At 43.8% G+C, this 22291-nt stretch overlaps 1 protein-coding gene across 2 annotated transcripts; it reads right to left on the bottom strand.

Moving 5' to 3' along the window:
- On the bottom strand, positions 1-5344 carry LOC133895536 (transcription factor BIM2-like). 2 transcript variants are annotated; one of them, XM_062335936.1, is made up of 11 exons: positions 5127-5344; positions 4901-5002; positions 4505-4705; positions 2986-3168; positions 2727-2856; positions 1852-1921; positions 1606-1740; positions 1302-1512; positions 1044-1185; positions 719-851; positions 1-542 (listed from the first exon to the last, which is right to left on the bottom strand). In XM_062335936.1, the coding sequence occupies exons 1-11, from the start codon at positions 5137-5139 to the stop codon at positions 423-425; spliced, it is 1440 nt and encodes a 479-aa protein (XP_062191920.1). In that variant the 5' UTR covers positions 5140-5344; the 3' UTR covers positions 1-422. The 2 variants fall into 2 exon arrangements, with proteins under 2 accessions (XP_062191920.1, XP_062191921.1); XM_062335937.1 differs by lacking the exon at positions 4505-4705.
- Between the last annotated feature and the right edge of the window lie 16947 nt (positions 5345-22291).

The following is a 22291-nucleotide window of genomic DNA, read 5'->3' as shown; positions in this document are numbered from 1 at the left end:
TCAGTTAAAGATAACCATTGAAGATGCCTAATTGAAAGCATCCTTGCAAGGGCACAGTGGACAGTACAGAGAAGGTTACAACACATTGATGTTTACTTCGAAGTAGCTGCACAACGATGACAGGAATGGTGCATCAAAATATGTTATAAGAGAGGCCTGTCAGAGAGGGAAGTAACTTCTCATATGAATGGAAGCATATGAACAAAAGCAGCTTCACAATCTGCGATGGAAGCTTTGGGAAGCAGCCTATGACTAGAACGGCAAGCGATGAAATGAAAGAATGCGGCGTAGAGTTGTTGGCCTAGCTGTCACGTGAAGCATAATATACACACAGCATCAAGGCCCCCTGTAGTCGGAGGGAGCACAAAAAATTGATGGATTATCCCGGGCTCCGGTCTTCAGAGGAGAGCACTGAATAGCTGTTACCTGTCCAATTTGTGGCGCTTCGTTGCCTGCGGATGTTCTCGAACGCCATTCCCTGACCGATCGCTGGTTAGCTGGTGCCCGATCACTTGATCATGAGATGCTTGACTGGTGAGCTCCTGTGATGCAAAGGGATTTCATAAGAATTTCACAAGGAGAAGGGGCAAAGATAGTGATAATGTTCTGACATTGAAAGTTTGAAACTAAACATGTCTATAAGACTATATCTACAGGAAATTGTGGATAGATAATATTATTGGAGCATGCGTTCAGCAGATTTTACTAGAAATCGTACCTTGGAAGTGGAGTTTGCACCAGGAGCGGGTCTCTTGATAGCCCGCTTCCCAAGATTGACCTGCACCGAGATGCTAGCTTGTGACAAATCTATACCCGAGTTTTGCAGGGCATGATTCAATGTACTAAGCAACCTGTTATGAAGCAAAAATGAAATCAAAATGCTTCAGTGATAAATTATACGCATTCAAGAGTTGCAAATGCAACTGAAGTAGCATTGCAAGAACCGAAACATGAGAAATAGGGCCATGATAAGTAGAGACTGAAATACAAACTTGATAAAAGTTTGAAAATTGTTCTGTTAGATATATATTGCTAGCACATACCCTTGGGAATATTGACTTGACAAGCTGATTGTTCCCTCATCAATTGCTAATTCTGGGTTATTTAACATTTCACTGTTTACTGCACAGTCCTCTGTGGGCGATGATTTTATCAGTTGCGCTGGTTGCTGGGACACAACATTGTCTGCACATACATGAAACATATTTCATGAATAACAAAAATAATTACCAGTTCCAATGAAGGAGTACATATAAATTATTGCAGATTGAAGAACCTAAATTGGACAAAGAAAATCATACTTGCAACGTTACTGGGAGTTTCAGCCTCTTTGTAGGACACACAACCCTTTGGATTGGTTTGTGCCAGTTCCTGTGCACCTGAGGCAGTTTCAAATGCAGCTGCATTATTATAATCCTCAGGTTTTGCAGCAAAAGGAAGTCCAGGGGAGGAGCCATTTTTGGTAACTTGCGATGGATCGGAATTCATATCTTCATTTACTTCGTCCTTGTTCTGCAGCATAAGGACAAGATGCAGCAAAGAGCTAGTTAGAACCTCAACCTCAGAAGCCTCACTGTGTAAAAGACAGTTGTGTTACTAATTTACCTGTGCATTTTTCCAGAAAGATCGAAAGTAGATGTTAGACCATGGCACGATCTTTGCATTTTCTTGGTTCCATTCTTGGTGTGAAACCTCATACTTTTGTACTTTCTCTTGTAAAAACCGTATGTATTCAATAACCTGCATTGAAAGACTTGTCGATGGGTTAGCAAAAATATAAGATGAACGTAGTATGCCCAAGCAATTGCTGTAATGTCTTCGTCTAAAAGAAGACTTGCGGTAATTTCTTACCTCTAAGAGAAATGATGCTTTGTCTCTCTTTTGATCATTTTGCGGCAAAACCTCTCTAAGTATCTGAAATCTGTAAAACGATTAGGAGTAGAAACATTAGGTCAATTTGTTGTTTAGTACTTTGAATAGTGCTTATTGGCATATCAACAAAACTTTGGCAGGTAATCAGAAAGCACAAATTAATTAACAGCACATTACATATGGAAATAAGGATTCACATGTCCTAGCATTCTCAGGGTTAGCGCGTGATTTCCGAACTCATACCAGGACACCCATAAAATATTCACATCTCAACTGAGTAAGTGACCCCCAAGCACATCTACTGCACGGAAGCGGGGATCACCTGACTTCACGGTAGAGTGATTTCACTCCACCGTGGGGCACAGGATTCGGTACTACAGTGTTCTGTAAACAATAATATTGCTATAGTAATTGGTACACACAGGTCATTTGATACCGTATTCGGCATCAGGCTACTGTTCATCGTCACACGAATTACTGTTCGCCTCTGCCTTCACCGGGTGAAGTCAGACGACCTACTGCACTACCCAACTCCCTGTTCTACAGATACAGCAGAGCCACAACTACGTCCCAAATGTAACCTATTTCCCAACCAAACCAAATAGCCTTCTGCATCGCTGCAGCATACATCCATCCACATGTCAGGTTAGAGATTACGCGTGTAAATCGAGTTGAACTCAAGTTTTTTTAATCAGAGTTATTCTCAAGAAAAGCTTGACACTATAATGTTAAACTACAAAAGTGTGCTTAGTGACATATGTGCGCTTAGATATCAAGGGCACGCGATCAATTAAATCAAAGAAACAGCACTGCCAATCATTTCTGAATGAACTGCGGGACCTAGAGCAACCCACCTGTCATTGATCTTGCTGCGCCTGCGCTGCTCGGTGGCGGAGTGCTTCGAACGCGGCGAGTTGGGCAGCTGGTCCGTCCCGGCGCTGCCGCTGCAGCTCCCACCCTTCGCCTCCACCATGACCGAGAGCTCTGCAACCCAGAAAAAAAAAACCAAAGAAACACCAAAGCCCCGTCAAAGTCGCCTCGTTTCACCATCCGCCCCCAAGACGGATCCAACAACACGAATAAGAGAAGGATTTAGCATAATTGAGGTACTACCTTTCATCGAGGAGGAGACCTCGCGGCGGTCGTCGTCGAAGCCCGCGCCGCCGCTGGCTCTGGAGCCGGCGTCCATGAAGCCACCGCCCGCCTTCCGCTCCGGCGGCCTCTGCTGCTGCGGTTGCGGCCTGGCGGAGGAGACGGCGACGCAGCGCGCGGCGAAGGGGAGCGACCACGGGTGACCTGCCAAGTCCGACAAACAGACAGGGCAAAAAGCACATGGCTTTAGCTCTTCTTTTTTCTCCGGCTTTTGTTTGAGCACGAATGATTGGAGGTTTCCAAATTCTAACAAATGCTTCGTTCAAAGAAAAGGTCTAAATCATGACGGTGTTTGATTTAAAAGAACATTAGAAGAAACATATTTTGTTTTAGATAATAAAAATATTCCAGCCTTTTGCATTATATGATACATACAGTCATTATACATTATTATATCATCTCACCTCGTAACTTTCTAAAACAAAATGTTTGGTGTTTGGAGTTGAAAACATTGGAAGTTACACAAGGGGAAAAAATAGCAAACACGTGAGGATATTGAAAGCCCGTACAATGACAAAAGGGCCATGGTTCCAAATAGTACTATACTGAAATTTGCACCAAGCATGATAAAAATTCACAGAGCCCATTTGGATCATGACTAATTTCACAGGAGCGATTGAGAGTGGTAGGCCAGAATGACGAAGTGAAGCTAGAGTATATCCATGCAGCACTGTTCACATTTCCAACCCACGTGGACTCAGGACCTCGCATGTGGTCCACAGACCGTCCGGCCCATAATCCTAGACTCTTAGACATGCCGTGCTGGTGATTTTTTTTTTTACATTTTGACTAATTTCAAAAAACATAGTCAATAGGTCTTTACTAAAATAATTTCTAAAAATAGAATCTTTTTCACCACGATATGACATTTGATGCTATAATTGAATAGCATGATGTTGTGATAATTATCACATATAATCTTTTATATTAGATGTACAAGATAATACATAATAGCTACCATAATACTAATTACCATGACGTCATACTAATTAACAATAACACCATCATACTATTCAATGATGTCAATAGTTATGACATGTAAAAATAGTCAAATTTTAGACATTGTTTTCACTATTGGTCCATACATAAAAAAAAGTTTTTGAAAAAAAGCCAAAAACTAAAAATTGCACCTAGTATCTGCTAGCGTCGCCCACCCTACCATACGGAGCTAGCACTAGCAGCAGTCGCTACCAGAAAAGCTGCCCCCACGCCCCACTGAGCAGATAGGCACGCATCTTCGCGTCCGTGCGCGGCGACGTGCGCGGCGCGCCACGCGACTCACGCCTGCGGCTACCTACGCGTCGGCGGCGTCAACAACCAAAGCAGAAGAAACGAGAGGAAATGGAGGTGCAGCCAGCTATCCTGCCCGTCCGATGCATCGATCGTTCGACCGTCGGTGCGCCACGGGAGAGTCGGGGGTGGTGGCCTGGCCTGGCCGGCAAGAGGAACGGAGAGGACCGAGCTGAGCGAGTGTGCGTACCCCGTGGATCTGGCTGGGTCCAAAGCGCGAAGGGCAACTCCTGCTTGACGGCGGCAGCCGCGTCCGTGATGCTGAAGGCGCCGACGCCGCCGGGCAGCGGGTGCCGATGGAGTCGCTGCTTGTTGCCAGCGGCGGGCGACGGCGGCGACAGGGATGACCTTTCCAGCGGCTGCAGGAAGTCGTGCGTCTTGAGGAAGAAACCTGCACGTACCGGCGGTTTCAGTTCGCTGGACAGCAAAGGTGCGGTGTCGCGGTGACTACCGAAGTACCGAGAATTACCGAATTTGGCAAATTCTTGTAAGATCCACCGTCACTACAACGTCTGAATTCTGATCCACCCAGAGAGAGAGAGAGAGAGAGAGAGAGAGAGAGAGAGAGATGCTGAATCACACGAACCTTGAGAGGGAGGAGGGGGCTTCTTGGATTCCTGGAGAAGCGGCAGGGTCGAGTCCTTGGCGGCGTTGCACAGCGAGAGGAAGTCATGCGTCGCCTTATCTCCTGCATCCAACGCATTAGCCCTTTCGCAATCAGGAAGCTGGAGAAGGATCACTGATACATCCATGGAGCGAGAATGGAAAGCCCGAGACCAAGAAAGAAATTCACGCAATGGCGTGATGGTTACCTTGCAGCCCCATGACCGCGCATCACACCGCGCGATCGAGTGAGTGAGAGAGAGAGAGGGAGAAGCGCAGCTTGCGAGCCGCGAGACCTCTTCTTCCCTTCTCTCCTAGCTTGAGGCTGGAGAACTGAGGTGCGAGATGTGGGAAAGGAGAGAAAGAGATCTCCGCAGCTCTATACCAAGAAGGCCCCGGCCTCTCTCCTCTCTGGCCTCTTTCCTTCTGTAGCGGGATGCTTTATACGGCTCTCTCCCTCTCTCTCTCTTCTCTCTCTCGTCTCCGTGACGGCGTTAGCGCGACGGCCGTTAGCGGCGGGATTGTGTCCTGTGGGTGTCGAATTGGATCACTGGCTTCGGGAGAGAAATCACGGTCACGCCGCCGTGAGCCGTTTGATTGCATATAGACGAATAAATTTGATGTTATACTATTTCGTAAATAGTAAAATCGTCATAGTTGTTATATACAGTAGTTTACTGTAATATTCAACTGTAGATTACTATAGCGTCTCTCATGTGTCACTGTTTATTCTGATCCGGATCGGGGTTGAGGAACCAACACGTGCCGGGTGTGAGTTGATCGTGGTTGCCGCCAGTGTTAGAAGCGAGGGATAGTTAGTGGTGGTTTAGAAAAAACTATGATTAAGTGTGTTGGAGTGCCTTGCTAAATGTCTGACGTCTACCTTGTTAGGGTAGATAACCATATATATATATATATATATATATATATATATATATATATATATGATGGATTACTTGAAAATAAAATTTTAATCAATGTTATGTGTATCCTGTGGATATAAGATGGACCTACCTGAGAGTGAGTGTTAATCCCCAGGCTGAAATTAGTGAGGTATGATTAGAATGGTACTCCAGTAATAGCTGGGATTAGACACTCAAACTTTGTCCATATGCGGTATTTGTCATCCGCCTGTCGTCGTTAACGCAGCGATGGAAAAGGAAAGCATGTGATGAGATTTTTTTTTACTGGAAGCGGCAAAGCATGTGATGCCGTACAAGCCTACAAGGACACGGTAATCGAGCAACTTCCGATACAATTTCATGGTTAACAATTTGATCGATGCTTTATCTCGAGTCACCATTGATTGCGTGATGTGATCGGCTTAACAAACAGCTCTGATCGCTGGCTGTGCAGCCCACCGATCCGCTGGACGTGCCAGAGGAGCAGCGTGTTGGATTGATCTGGGTCCAAGGTCACGCATCCTAACTAACTGACAGGTTTGTTTAAAGAGGCTACGACGCCTACATCACGTGCTTTGATAAAAAACGCAACTAACTATTAGTCATGGTTCCGTTTCACCTAATATAATAAAAAATGGGAGCCGATATTTTACAAGGTAAAGTTTCGGTAAGGTTAACCATACCCACACAACCCTAAACTTTAACACGATTATAAGTGCGCAGCAACAGGCAAAGCCTATCGTCATCATCTTCACCATTGCGTCGGCAACCGCGACAACATCCCCACCTACATCAACGCACTTTACCGATCTCGGTGACCTAGTCCATCGACTACACGCAATATACTCCAAGGGAGAGCATAGTACCTGTTGTTCATCAACACACGTCTACTTTCAATTCTACCCATAACGTTCAACAAATAACAATGAGTTCATCTAGTTAACCTTCAAGCTTCCTCAATAAGTATGTGTTCAATTCTAAAGGCTATCAATCATGATATTAGATGGTTTAGGCCAACACAGCGGTCGGTGGATGATACGAGGAGATGTGAGGGAGGGAGGGGGCACGTGACGTTTGGAGGAGGAGCGGGCCTGTGATGGCACATGAACCTGAAGTCTTATGATGCACGTGAAGCGATATGTGAATCTATTTTAGTTTAACTCAATCAATTAATTAATTATTTTGACTAAATAAAAAATCAATTAGTTAATTAAATTATACTAGCGTGGATTCACAGATTTTCGTTAGTACTTCATACCCATCCCTGCCAAAACGGAGGGTATTGCGTCCGTGGATATAGAGGCTATTTACTTAGGGTCAAAGGGAGTCAAGTCAAATTTTGGTCTTCTCTTGAAAATTTTGGTTTTCTCTTGAAAATTTAGTCTCTATTTATTTTGAGACCAAAATTTGGTCATGTCTGGACCTGAAAAAATTTAGCCGATCAAAATTATTTTATAGCGTTTCTGAGTAAATCTTGGACAGCTAATCATTCGTCAAAAATTTTGGCTAGCAAAAAATTAGCTTGGACAGCCAACGAAACACCATTTTAACGACTAAAATTTGAAACTACACTGATTTAACCTCTAACTAAATTTTAATTTGACCTGCAAGACTAAAAACCAAACAGTCCCAATGATCAGAGGAAGGTGGGTCGGACCGGGTTGCTCATGTGCCAACCCTCGTCAGATTCCACCGGGCCCCTCTTTCCCCGTTCCCTCTTTTTCGCCTTTTTCCTAAGACCATCTCTAAAGAATTTTCGTCAGGGACCAAAATTCCTTCACAAAGGGATTTTTGTTTCCGTTAACACTACAATGGTTTTCTCTTATGGTTTTCGTCACGAAAGAATTTTTAATGTCATTTCCTTTAAAATAAGATTCTTTCTCATTTCTCTTTACGAATCCTTTCGAACGAAAGCTGTGAAAGATAAGAGAAAATAAAAGGAATAAAAATAAGAAGAAAATTAAAAAAGAAATAAAATAAAAAGAATATAGTTAAAGATGGTGGTGACCCGATAGCGTCCTGTGTCATGTTGTCATGTGCGTGCCTTTCGCCACAGGAACCAGAAAACGTTGGATGGCACGAGCGGCGTGGCACCTGCATTTCATCACCTCTCTCGGCATGGAAATGTTCTCTCATCCTCTGTAGATTTGCTCCACTAGCGCATCAATATGTGTGATTGCACAGGCTAAAAATTTAGCATACAACTGAATTTTAGATATTTGTGTTAATAATAATTGTATGCTAAGATACATCAGCTATTTATATTTAAATATTAGAATATAAAATATAAATGTAATTTTTATTCATAATATTGAAATCATATTTATTATTTGTGAATAGATCTAATTTATAATTTTCATTTTATGTGTTATGCAAATTGATTTTTATTTGTTTCTTGATTTTTTGAAATTATTATTATTTTTAATATTGTCACCGTATCTCATATTATTTTTTTGAGATACATTATAAATTCTTTGATATTACTTTTATGTGATAATCCGTAATATGTTTGCGTTCTGTTGTTTTAATTTTGTAATATCTGATTACACGTATATTTAATTGGTATATTTTAATTGATTTGGAAAAGTGTGTTTATTGCTAACGTAACTAAGTTGTAGTTTGCTAACGTAACCTTGTTGGACAAAGGATATCTATAAAAAAAAAAGAAGGAAAGATCAGGAAGGAAGTAGTAGTTAGAGTTGGACTCTGATTTATTTTTTAATCTTTTGTTTCTATTGTTGATCTATGGTTACAGTTAGTTAATCAATCAATTCGACGGTCGGATGTTTTGTTTTTTTATGAGAATTTCTAGATTTTTCTAGAATTAATATGGAGACACCAAAAGAACCTTCAATTAGTAAATATAAGATTCGTCAGCGAGACCACGTTACACAGCTGACTATCTGGACCGTAAACCACAACAAATCCGCGCCGAGGGAGGGAGAGGGGGGTGGGGACAAAGCCCCCGTGCGGGTGCGCAGAGATGCCCCCCGCGCCCCCACCACTCCAAGCGCGACGCGACAGGCCGCGTAAGGCCGCGCGTGTGCGCGCCGGGCCCGTTCCTGAGGCCGCCGCATGCTTTGCAGGGGGTCGTCGCCGACCCACGTGTGGCACTGACACCCGCGCACGTGCCAACAGTGTACCGGCCCGGCCGTCAGACCAGAGGGGCGCGCGGCGTTCTTGCATCGAGCCTCGAGCCGGGACCCCCCGCACGGACGGACAAGGCCGCGCCGGGCCATGCTTGCCGTGCGCGCGCCGTGAAACGAGACCTTGACGGAGCCATACCGCTCGCAGCGCAAGGATGGTGACCGATGCTCCAGCTCCCGGTGTACGAACAAGTGTCGATCCGCTTGCATGCGCCGCACCAACTCATCGTCTCCCTCAGTTTTCGAATAATTGACACTTTCAATTAGAATTTTGTTTATAATACTTGACAATTCATACTTTTCAATGTATATTTTCTTATACTTTTTCAAAATACCCTTATCATGTTGTCCACCTTATTATGAAATAATTGACACTTTTGACTAAAATTTTATTTGCAAATACTTGACAATTCATGCTTTCCAATGTATATTTTCTTATACTTTTCCAAAATACCTCTATCATGTTGTCCACATCATTATCTCGTTACGTGTGCATTAAGTATTATTGAGGGGTATTTTGGTTAAGTTTTATTTAACCAATGAAGTATATTTTTTGGCCGGATGGACCGAGCGATGCATGCACGGCGAGAGGTTTCTTTACTTGTCATCTGTGGCTGACAAGCGACAACCATGCGTGCCTGAGTGGTTGGAGATGAAAGTCGTGGATAAGCATTGTTCGTTCCGGCGTACCAAGAAAACACAGCCTCGTGACATACCAACAACAAATAGGTAGCCGAACTTAACAGATTAATGGGGATGGCTGTGCTTTGTTTAACGCAAGCTAGCTATGCATGCAAGCTAGACGTAAACTAGTGGCGGCCCATGTTCTCGTCACAGGCGACTGTGTTAACTGTATCCTACTAGCATAAAAATCAACCAAGTAAACGTTCATGATTTGGGAATGTGTCGCAAGACAAGTACTTCCTTCGATGATAAATGCATAATGTTTTGTTTAAGATCTGATTAAATTTTTAAAATTTTATTTAATAATTTTTAAAATATCTAGTTTTAAAACATCATAATTATAATCATGAATTTAGCTTAAAAAATACTTTTATAATCTCATAAATTTATTGGACTTTATAAATACATTCTAGTTAAAAATAGTGATCAAATATATATATCAAAGAGAGTATCATACCGAAAACGTAAAATATTTTTGATCAGAGGGAGTAAGTAACCGTAACAAGTAACAACTACTAGTATTTTTTTTCAGTGATATGCATGAATTTAGAATAGTAGACTTGTCATCCGGATAAATCAAGGACCAATGATGCGTTCGTTGCACCTTGTCAACAGAGCTCCAGGTTAACAAAATAACCATAAATAAACTGTCACTTGGCTTTTACTTAAGACTTAATAACACTTCTGACAGCAGTATCCCCAGGTCAGAGAAAGTGCCTGGAGCTTATCATTTCTGCAAAGATCTAGCAGCTGCATGCAAGCATGTTTAACAGCTTTACAAGTAATCTACATCCAGATGCACGGCGTGTCTCAAAGCAAAACAGCCTGTAGCTTTGTTTGCATTGCCATGTTGTGCTAACCCTTTTCTACTTGTATATTCTCGTGCATGCATGTTCCCCCACTTTGGATTGGATCCATCTCCCCATCATGCTTGCAGCACCCCTTGCTCCATGTGCCAGCCGCTGTCTCTCCATTTTTTATCAAATCAATCATTAAAGGCGGATTTAATTAATAGAAGTGACCGAGACGACACAACGACAGTCTGACAGAGAGGAAGATTCCGATGACGGATCAAAATAATTTCGCGGATTAAGAAATGGGTTACCACTTCATAGACATTCCCCTGCAAAAGAGCACTGCCCTTCCCTCTCTTTTTCTTTCTTTAATAAGTAAATTTCACAAAACATATAACTATTTGTATTTTTTAATATAAAACTATAACTTTTAAGACTTATTTTACAAAACTATAACTACTCATATCCTTAATAATGTAAAACCACAATTTTTGGTCTGGTCACGTCCGCCAGCCACACAGTTTTAGCATAATATGAAAAGTAAGTAATGTGTGTCTGGCGAGTTAGATCAGACAAAAAATTAAAGTTTTGTATTACTGAAGGCAAGTAGTTGTATTTTTTAAAATAGATCTTAAAAAATATATTTTTGCATTATAAAGATACGAATATATGTAAATTTGTGAAATTTACTCTTCTTTAATTTAAAGGCTTAAGGACCTGTAAATAAATCGGCAGCTGCAAAGTCATAAACCCAGCCTACAAAGAACAAGACTAGGGCTATTTGGCTAACCAAGGTCGTTTACTCTCTCTGCACCGTGAATCAAATCCTAGATTTGCTACTTATATATTTAACTAAGTAGAATTTTCTTTTAATAATAAGTGACATTTTTATTGATAACGAGGTGTTTGTGATGATTTGATAATCTCCAAGCTCTATATATTTGATCTTTAATAAATAATATGTGAGTATGTATGTGTGGTAATGTAATTATGTATATACACCAATGAGTAATACTGGTGTTTAAAAAAAATAACCCCAGCCTACCGTCGCTTGCCGGGGCTCCAGGATTGGATTAATTAACCATGATGCTTCACTAATCCCTACTTGCATGTGACTGCTTCATTAAGCAGGGACGGATTAGCTCCGTGATGGACGCGTGGCCGGATTGTGGGCGCGCCGCGCGAGCGGTGGGTGGGTGGGGTTGGCGCCGCGCGGCCGGATCACGTGAGGGTGAGGCCGGGGGAGGTTGGGGGAGGGGAGCACGTCGTCGAAGCCGAGCAAGCCGACCGCGCTTCACCGCTTCACGTGGCCAACTCACACTTGGTGGTCCCAGTGGGCCCCGTGCGCGGGGACAAAAGAAAAAAGTGAGAAAAGATGCGTTCGGTGCTACTACCTCTTTCTTTTACTTGTCATTAATTTTTTATTATAATAAATTTAACTCTGCATTTTTTATGAAAAAAATTAGAAATATTAAAAATATATCATAAGTATATTTTATGATGAATTAAATAATATATATATTTTAAATATCTATAAATTTTTTGTAAAAAATATACGATCAAAATTGCTATAAAAAGTAATTGACAAAGTCGAGATAGAGTGATAGTTCAGTGATCAAGAAAACGTGAAAAGATGCGTACTTATATTTGCGCGCGCTCAATCGACGTGTATGTATGAATCTTTTTCGACAATTTAAACTATGAAGATAGACGAAGAACAGTCCGAAAATGAAAAGGTCGGAAAAATGCTCAGGACGCTCAAAATCAAGTGTGGCCGGCACGCCGTCGTGGCCCGTGCCGTCGCTGTCAAAGGCCACGCGAAGAAGGCAGCATAGGAGCAGCTCCGGCCACGTGCGGGCAGCACGACCCTGGCTTCCACTTCTCTCGTTTTCTTCTCTCTGCAGTCCACACCATCCGAGCCACACCCTCGTGAGACCAGGAAAAGGGAGTTGGTGGTTAGTCCGGGCCCGAGCTGGAGCAACAAAGGCACGTGCGCGCTCGGAACCAAAGGACGCAAGGACGGGCCCACGCGCAGGGGACGTGTCAAAGTGGGAGTAGCGGGGCAGGGCAGGGCAGGGCAGGCACCCCCCGTACAGCCCGCCAAAAGCGCTCTGCTTTTCCCCCGGGGGCGCGGTGCTTCCCTCTCCTTCCGCCTGGCCGGGGCCCAAGGGCCTTTCTCCAACGCGGCGTGGCATGTGGTGGCCGAGCCCGACGACGGCGACCTGTCCCCTCGGGCCGGACCCCGGGGGGCCCAGCTCCTCACGTGAGATTCCGTGAGAGAGCCGGGGTTGCTGCTGCTGCGCGCTGCCGACTGGGCAAGCCGGGACACGGCGGCGCTGGCGAGCTAGTGTTCCTGGCCTGCGATGACGACTTGGTGGTTGGGTTTTCGCGATTTTTTTATAATATTATTTTATTAAAAAATTACATAAATAATAGTCAGAAAACAAAATTATAAGAATAACTATACGTCGGTATGCAGAATACCGATAATGGATTTATTGGTACTTCGCGTACCGACAGGCTACGTGTCACTAAGAGGTCGTTTGGTAACGCTCTTGGAGCTGATTCTGTCTCAAAATTGGCAGGAGCGCTACCCTGCCGGTGAATTGATTCCGTGTCAGAATTAGAGAGAATTACTCCCATGTTTTTGTACTGCGAGGTAGGAGCCGAAAAATCTAACTTCCATTGATTCCCGGCTGATTCTCCTTAATTTCAACACAATCTTCTTTCAGGAATCACTTCTACCGCTAGCATACCAAACGATTTCACAAATAAAATCACTTTCACCACATAATCTATTTATACCCCAGAATCACTTCCACCACAGAATTAGGAGGTTGGAGAACTCTACCAAATGACCCCTAAGTTTGAGAGCTTGTCGGTATACGAAATGCATAAAAAAGGCATGCCAGTATTTCGCGTGTCAATAGGCCCCCGACAGACACCTATGTAGGTGTAAGTCAATTGAAAGGTGACAGGTTAAGTCTATTTTTTTGGTTTTTAATAAAATTTTGAAAATATTAATGAGGCACAACTAGAACTCAGTGTACATCTTACAGAAGAAGTGACACTTGTTCAAAAATAGCAACTACGCCTACATAGAGGCTGAGGCGAAGAGGCGCGTGGATGTTTTGTAATGAGGCTGAGCTAACAGCATCTCAGGGTGGGTCATTTTCCCCTAATTTTGGTTTAATGTGATTTTATCGATATTTATTTATTTAGTTGATTTAAATTTGTGCTAGTAATTTTTTAGTGAAGTAATGTTGGGATGATACAAAAGCTAATTTTACAAATAATAGTAGTTGTGAATCACAATTATCATAGAACCCGGTATGGAGGTTACATGAGCTGATAACCATAAAGAGATGACGATAACAAACGTTGGCATTTATGGTACATCTAAAGACTAACCTGATAGTGTGCCGCTGCTAATTCTAACATGCCTTAGAGAATGAAAATATGTCGGGTTACAATAGATGCTCTCTACTAAGTGCACCTAAGATATTTACTCATTCCCAGGGCATCGGGGCACTGCGCCTTAGCGTGATGGGTCCTCTCCAATTTCCTTTTCCTCTCTGCTTCGCGTGTTTGAGCCACGACGCGCTCCTTTGTGACCGTCCTGATGAGCTCCTCCTCTTGCCATTTCATCCATCGTTCCTCCTGATGTTGCTCGTACTCACAACGCTCGTAAACTTTCCTCCTCCACCATATCTCCAGGTCAATTCACTACTTCTAATGCTCATTTTGCTTCATATCCAACCATTCTATGAAGTCACAGATAGATGAAGGTGACTGGACAAATGAAACAAAATGGGAGAATAGTAAGACAGTGCATGAAATAGTATGAAAAAATATCATATGAGTGATCTATGTCGCTATACCAGTGGGTACTCGTACGGTCTATATCGAGACGGGTCGTATTGGTAGTTGGCACATATGAAGAAGCATATGTCATATGTGTAGGATATGTCCTAGGGCTCGTGAAGCCTACAAGGATCGTCATAGAAGTACATCGACGATTCGACCCCCTGGAGGATGAAAATCTCTCAATATTTCTTGAGTGGATTTGGTGGAGCCAAGGAAGATATTGCAGTTGAGAGAGCTGAGGAAGGAGTGCTGTATCAATGGATAAGGGTGGGGTATTTTATAGTGGCTGGCTGGGGCATGAACTGAGTGCATGTGCTTGTATGGGTGCTGGAGTATAGGATTCGCTGTGAAAGCTGAAAAAGTTATGAATTGATAATTGATAGAGATTATCTGTGAAAGTGGTTGCTTGGTGTGGTCATTTTATTCTACAAAAGTTCAACAAGCTGTGAAGGCAGGAAATCCTATGAAATCATTAGGCTTAGAAATCTGGTCATTTCATTGAAGAAAGTAAAGTGCATGACAAATAAGGGTCATGGTAAGCATTCATTGTCTATCTGTGGGTATAATACATAAGACAATATACACCAACTCGTACACATTCTACGGTAAGTTACAATGGTATGTAGTACTATATCGCTAAATGAAGCATGTCTTATAGAAAGACAGATTGTTAGGTGCAAAAAAATATCTACTGGGTAGGTGGAAAAGATGGAGGCTTCTCATCCAGATATTCCCAGTGGATCTCTTCGAAGTTGTATCCATGAGGGTAGGGCTTGTTGCACACGTATCCTTGTGTTATTCCATGTGCCACAGGCCCCGGCATAGCCGGTGCGCCGCACACGCATTGTGGAAGAACCTGCATGTTACCGTATGTAGTGAGGTACTTATCCCACCACTCTTCATTGAGTTTATGTAGCCTCAGCTTCGGTCGTTCAACATCTGCGCGCCTCACTACCTCAACCTTACCGTAGCCATAGTTGATGTTCGCATACTCTTCTTCATTTGCGTACAACTCATACTTGCACCTGACATTGTCATACTATTGGAGGAAAGCAGGTGAATTAGATGAAATTCGTAGCACAATAGGATATCAAGCACACTTACCCCACAACAGAACCAAGCACCGTGGTAAGCGGGAATGGTTTCATGCTTTCTATTATACTGCAATCATACCATAGCATGTGTGCCTCGTGGTCTTCTATCTCCAATTGCAGGTCTCTCTTCTTCTACTCTTGGTCTTCATTTCTCCTTCACTCTTCGTCCTCACGCTTGCATCTGTCAAGGATATCGCGCCATAGCTCGTAAGGGCCCATCTTTCTTTTACCCTTGTTGGACCCGGAGCCAGACCCAGAAACCATAGAAGGGATTGTGTTGTATGTTGGAGAAGAAGTAGCCGTGGATGAGTTACCCTTATATACACAAAGGGGTATACTTCCAGGAACTGTTGAGTGTGTTGGAGGAAGAGTTATTGCGATACTAGGGTGGTTCTCAGGGATTTCTTTCACGTGGATGTCGAAAGCGTCCGCCGACAAAGAGAGAAAGATGCATGGTACTATAGAAGAAGGGATATGGTCACGAGCGAGTGTTTTCTCATCATTTATTGCTTGTAGTCTTGATGTGTCCAAACTATAGGATAAGAAATGCTTAAAGCTCTATGTGTGGTCACTTCATGTGTAAAGCATGAGTCATGATAGAGATGTTGTCATTTCATGGTTAAAGATGACTCGTGTGGTCACTCCGTGTCAAAAGTGTGAGGCACAACAGAGATGTTGTGCTGCAGCAAGATGTTGTTATTTCATGCTAAAAGCTGAGGCATGTCAATGAAAGTAAATTACATCACATATAAGGGTCATCGTAAGCATTCATTGTATGTCGATGGCTACAGAACAAAATACAATATGCACTGACTCAAACACTACTCATACACAATCTACAATAAGTTACAATGACATGTAGTTATTACTACCGCTTTCCAACAAATGGACCCCTAAGTTGTCATTTCATACTTAAAGCTGAGTCATGTGTTCACTTCATGTCTAAAGCTTGAGTCAGGATAGAGGTGCTATCATTTAATTTTTGATTGAAACTCTTTTGTGTGGTCAGGAACATTTAATTTCATACTTAAAGCTAAGTCATTTCATACTTAAAGTTGAGTCATTTGGCCACTTCATGTCTACAGAACATTTAATTTTTGATTGAAACTCTTCCGTTGTCCAGATTTCAGGGTACAAACAAATAATACTCACTTTGATTCATAATTTGTCAACACCATATAGTCACCTCATGTATCACTTTTTTTCATACGGATGATTTGGGTTCCAGTATTGGATTGACCCACAGATAGAACCACACATTCAAGAATACATACGTCACCTCTATGTCATTATCGAGTATCTACAGGAACAATTGCGCCAAGAGAGATCCAGCAAGGTCAGAAGACGCTATATCCTACCTCGCATTGCAGGCCGGAGCAACGGCTGTGAGTAATATGGATGTGTTCATTTTCTTAGTCAGTATGACTAGAAGCAATGTATCCCGATGTGTTGTCTTAGCCTTATGTACTGTTTCAATGTACCGTGTTGTTTGTAACGTTGGATTTTTTTACCGTGTCATGTAACGTTGGATTTTGTTTGCACACATAATTGTAGTAGGGTTCATAATGCGCATGCTTTTGATTTTGAAAGTTGCAAGTCAACGATGTATTGCATGACAGGACGACACATAGATACGTTTGAGAGTGGATAAGATTGTATGATGCTATATTTTAGGATGGAAGGAGAACGCGGGTAATAAAACCATATATGATAACATAGTACTGATATAAACATCCTACATGACATAACAATCATATAATAAAAATAACATAAACATGTACAAGTATTGTATAATGACGCAGTCAAGGGGTGTCGCAATGGCCATGGGTACGCTTGCTGGGCATGCCCGTCGTCCTCCACCAGCCTGCTGCTCTGTGGCGTACGTAGTCGATAGAGTACGTCAAGGGGTCACGCGGAGGGTGTCGATGGCGTGCATCATCTGCATCGGTAGAGGTGCCTGCGCTGTCTGCGACGGGCCCTCCTCGTCGGCCAACAACGACAACTAGTCATCCGTCACGGAGTGCGATGAGCTGGATGCTGCATCAAAGGAGGTTGGAAATGTTGCATGGTACAACTATGTCAAATGCCGTGTATCACATTGTAGTTGAATTGGAAGATACAATCCCGAGTGATACCATCGATAGTGACCAACCTGGAACTGAAGCACCCAAGCGGAAACCTAGAGTCGGCATGTATCACACCGATGGTGGCCGAGAAGATGAGGTTGGTTCCGTGTGGAAGCATGACGACATAGCCCAAGCGCGCGACAACGACCTCGTCTATGTGGTAGGCTCGACGACATCTGGTACCCGCTGGCACGAAGCATGTTAAAACCTGTCGAGGCAACACCGTGCCAGCTAAGGATGGAAATTAAACCCAAATACCCTTTTACCTATTGGTAAATACCCTAATAGGGTTAGGTATGGGTTGGTACCTGCAGGTACGTTCGTCGGTTAAAAGTACTACCCGATAGGTAGACGGGTACAAGCATAGTAAGTTATACCTGTACTTGTGAAACCTATTTACCCGTATACCTCTCTGACACGTGGGCCTGAGTATCTCCAAATCCTAATCCCTTCATCTCCGTGACTCTGTGACTGTGTGCCTGCCGCCGCCTCACTCAGTCACTCTCTTGTCTCTCCCTGAGACCCTGAGAGCCTGTCTCCCCATCACGTGACTATGTGCCCACCGCCACCTCTCTCTCCCCAGCACCCCGCGACGCTGCTCCACTCGGCTAGCTCACTGCCACCTCCCTCTCCCCGATCACTCATAGATTCATGCCACCTCCCCACCCAACCATCCCACCATCGCCTCCCTCTCCCTTGCCACCCCGTGCTGCCGCTCTACTCAGACAGCCTTTCACCGCCTCCCTCTGCCTAGCCACCTACAGATCCGCGCTGCTACCTCCCTTTCCCTAGCCACCCCGCGCTATCGCTCCACCCAGCCAGCTTGCCATCGCCTCCCTCTGCCTGGACACCCACAGATCCACATAGGCGCAGCCGAGATCCATGCCACCGCCCCACTCAACCAGCCCACCACTGCCTCCCTCTCCCTAGCCACCCTGCGCCGCTGCCTCCCTCTACACATCTGCCCACTGCCGCCTCCCTTTGTTTGTCTACCAGCCAAGGCCTAGACCCTAAGTTCTTGATCCAACAGCCCGCTGAGCCACCACTATGTGTCCTGTGCTACCGTGCGACAGTGAGTATTGATTTCAGGGCTCGCGGGTAAATGAGTATATCCGCGGGTGACGAGTACCCATGAGCAACGGGTTTGGTGCCCATTCCTCACCCGTGAGCTTTCACAGGTATACCCACGGATGGGTAAAATTTAGCGGGTACGGGTATGGGTTAGCACTACCTGTACCCGATTGCCATCCCTAGTGCCAACCGACATAGACTGACCATCAGCTCGCCTAGGTCAACCCGCTGTGGGACCAACCCCCAGCAGTCCATGAAGTCTAGTAGCTCTATGCTGATGTCCCTGCAGGTGTCCGCCTGTAATGCTCGAGAGAACACATTGAATAATAAGAATGAAAGTCAGTACAATGAAACATCCTCATGTACCATTGCATGGTATGCTGCCGTTGCCTCTGTAGCAAACGTGTCGGTGACCTCCAGCTCATGCTGTAGTGGCTCCAAAGGCACTAGGATGAATCTAACCCGCGTCACCTTGTGGAACCAGCACAAGTACGTGTCCTACGTCCTATGGTCATAAGGTCTATTGGGGACGTGGACCTGTGCAGCTGTGTCCGCCCACTCGTCCACCAACGCCTGCAACTTACCCCTCTAAGTTGCATTGTACGCGATGCCCTGACCCTTCCTCATCATCCTGCAAGACGAAGATACGATTACAGAACTGAAAACATAATTAGGAAAGAACCTATAGCAATAAATACTTACAAGTGAGTGTTGTCCATCGATCGTCGTGGCAGGGGGGAAGTGCTGGTGATACCCGAACTGCCTGAGCACTCTGTCCGGGTAGTAGGGCTCGACCGTGACATCGAACACTAGCTATCGCCGCGTAAGCTAGAGAGCCTGGTCCCTGTGGCACAAGTTGGAGAGGCCAAGAGGCGCCCACATCGTGACCGTCTCGTGGCCGTACGACCAGTGCACCCTATCCGTCTATAGCTAATCGAATGTGGCAACAAAATGAGGGTACGAAGAGCGTGTCATCACTGTCACCCACCTCGGCTGCATGAAAAAGAAAAGGGTAAGACATATAAGCGTCATGAATGAAAGGTACTAAAAGAAATGTGTTAACTTGTATTCCTTACGTCGCGTTTGCACCAAAGCGAACCCATCATAGGGCCATCCACTGCGTCGTGCCGGCCAAACTTGTTGGGGAAGTCGAAAGCTGCCCTTTGCACAACAAAATACTCCGACTAAATGCTGCCCTTTGCTCAACAAGCTAGCACATGAGAGCAAAGCAAATGCGTTAGTAATGGCTTGTTGCAAGTGCACTCGCACTTGTTGTCCGCTAGCCACAATTTGCATTCTATTGTAATTTCCTAGCTTTTGATACCCAGTAATTTCCTAGCTTCTGATACCCAGTCCGCCCTTGTCACGCAATATCACCTTGAGGACGTGTTGACAATTACCAATAATATGAACTCTGTGTGACTAGCCCTTCCTGAAAGTGCATCTAGACCCCCAAGTGGGTTTTGGTGATAATGACAAAATAATTAAAGAACTAATGAGTTTTATGAAGTATGGATATGTGTAATTCGATCAAGTGAGAATTTGACGTATGGTGATCCCCAAAAAGGAAAAAGGAAAGCGACACATGGATCTTATAATTTTAAATTCATTTATCTTTTGAAATTGAGTTTAGGATGTCATACTATTAAGGGGGGGGGGGTATGAAATTTACTTGTTTGCGTAGAAACAATGCTAAAAAAATCTAACAAACCTATGAGAGATACATTGAACATAACACTTGCACCTAGGTTGGCCGTAATCTTTTAAAAATATGCAAATCTAGAGTGTCCGCATTTATGTGGATAGTCCACACTTCAGCGGAGTTTGGGTTAACTAAGAGTGTGCGAAAGATCTGCACTTTTGCGGAGTGTTCATATTTTTGCAGAGAGTTTGCATTTTCACAGGTGTAACGACTAGTTTTGAGTGTGGAGTATTTATACACCCCACACACACTCTCTCTCCAATAAATCCCAGCTCATTCATTTCGACCTAAGTTGAGATAAGCAACTCAAGAGCATTCAAAGCTCCCCTCTCCACTTCCCCTTGTGATTCTAGGTGAAATCTTGTGTAGGATTGAGTGAGAGCAAGAAATAGTGCTAGTAAGATTCAAATCCATCCTTTGAGCACTCGTTTTCTTTGTCAAGCTGGTGATTTCGCGTTTGTTAGTCTTGGTGATCTGTCCACCTAGTTCGATCTTTTGGTCGCTTGGGTGAGAAAAGGGTTGAAAGAAATCCAACTCTTTGTGAGCACCTCAACGGAGATGTATGTAGTTCTTTGTGGAGTGGCTGAACTTTGGTGAACAAATCATTGTGTCTCTTTGTCAATCTCTAATGATTTGTTGCATATTCTTGTTACTGTTGATTTTTAGGGTTTCGACCTGATCTATCTCTTTGTGAGGTTTGAGTTGTATGTACTTGAAGAAATAGGTTGGAACATATCCTTTGTTGCTTGGTAATTCGTGGATTTGATCCACATTGTTGTTGCATAGGCATCAATTCAAGTTCTCCCAGAAATATTCGGAGTATCTACAGATTTTTGCAAAACCTCTGTATATTTGCAGAGGTTTCAGAAAAATCTACGTGGTTTGTAAAATTTTCAGGTTCCGCCTATTCACCCCCTCTAGACGACGTCAGATTCTTTACACTTTCCGCTCTTCTCTTCCATGTAAGACATTATCTTCTCCATATACACCCTTTGCGGGTTGCCCATATGTGGCGCGAACTTACTATAATGCTCTCGAAGATACCGCTGCGTACCACGAGTGATTCCCTCAACAATTGCTACTAATGACAGTGATCTATTCCCTCTTCATTACCCAAATGTAAGCCTCGGTGAGGTTTGTTGCCATAATTCTATAACGTGAACCATTAGTATCCACAATGACTACCTATTTCTCTAGCGGTCGTGTCTAATCCAGTCGGAGAAACACTTAACCCTCCTTTCACCATTCATTCTCCTGGTCACACTCTGTGGCTCAAGGCCCTCGGGCTACTCCTTCCTCGGTATAATTGGCTTCTTCAAAACTTCGCCCATGTGCTTACCACTTAGTTTATCCATTTCCACAGTGCATCAAACTTCCTCCTTTGATTCTGTTTGCATAACTTCTTAAATAGATCCATCAATCTCTTGCTCCTGAATTGTTTGTAGAAGTTTGCTCTAAGATGTTGTATGCACCAACGACTATACAAATCTGGCCACGACAATACCCCGCCAGCACCACTCTGCAATGTGTTGATAGTGTTCAACAAGTCTGCATAACAATCATGGAGTACATAATGTTAGACTTGTTACCAACAACACCTCTCTTAACTCACTGCAAGAACCACAACTAACTATCCGTAGACTCATGTTTGACGAATGCAAAAACCAAAGGCACAACCTAGTTCTCACCATCAACCCCGATAGTTGTGAGTATTTGCCCTCTGTATTTACCTGTTAGGAATGTCCTGTCCACGCACATCATCGGATGGCAATGTCGGAATGCGCGATCATGCAGACGAACGACCAGAACGCCCGTTGAAGGAATCGATCTCCATCCTGATTGACAAAATCATGAGTAGCAATACAGGTGCTCGAGTTCCTGCCCTGAATAACCTCTAGCAGTGAAGGTAAGTTGTGGTATGAGTCCTTATATGCAGTGAAGGTAAGTTCTGGTGTTGATAGCATGCATAACTCCAAACGGAGATATAC

The sequence above is a fragment of the Phragmites australis genome, chromosome 16 (genome assembly GCF_958298935.1).
Source record: "Phragmites australis chromosome 16, lpPhrAust1.1, whole genome shotgun sequence".
Lineage (NCBI taxonomy): Eukaryota > Viridiplantae > Streptophyta > Magnoliopsida > Poales > Poaceae > Phragmites > Phragmites australis.
This window is presented reverse-complemented; position numbering and strand designations above follow the sequence as displayed.

Bases quoted from the DNA above. Each gene is read 5' to 3' on its own strand.
- LOC133895536 (XM_062335936.1), bottom strand. The intron at 2,857-2,985 runs GTAGTACCTCAA...TCTGGGTTGCAG, and splicing joins GGTCTCCTCCTCGATGAAAG to AGCTCTCGGTCATGGTGGAG. The intron at 1,513-1,605 runs GTAAATTAGTAA...CTTATGCTGCAG, and splicing joins CTTTCTGGAAAAATGCACAG to AACAAGGACGAAGTAAATGA.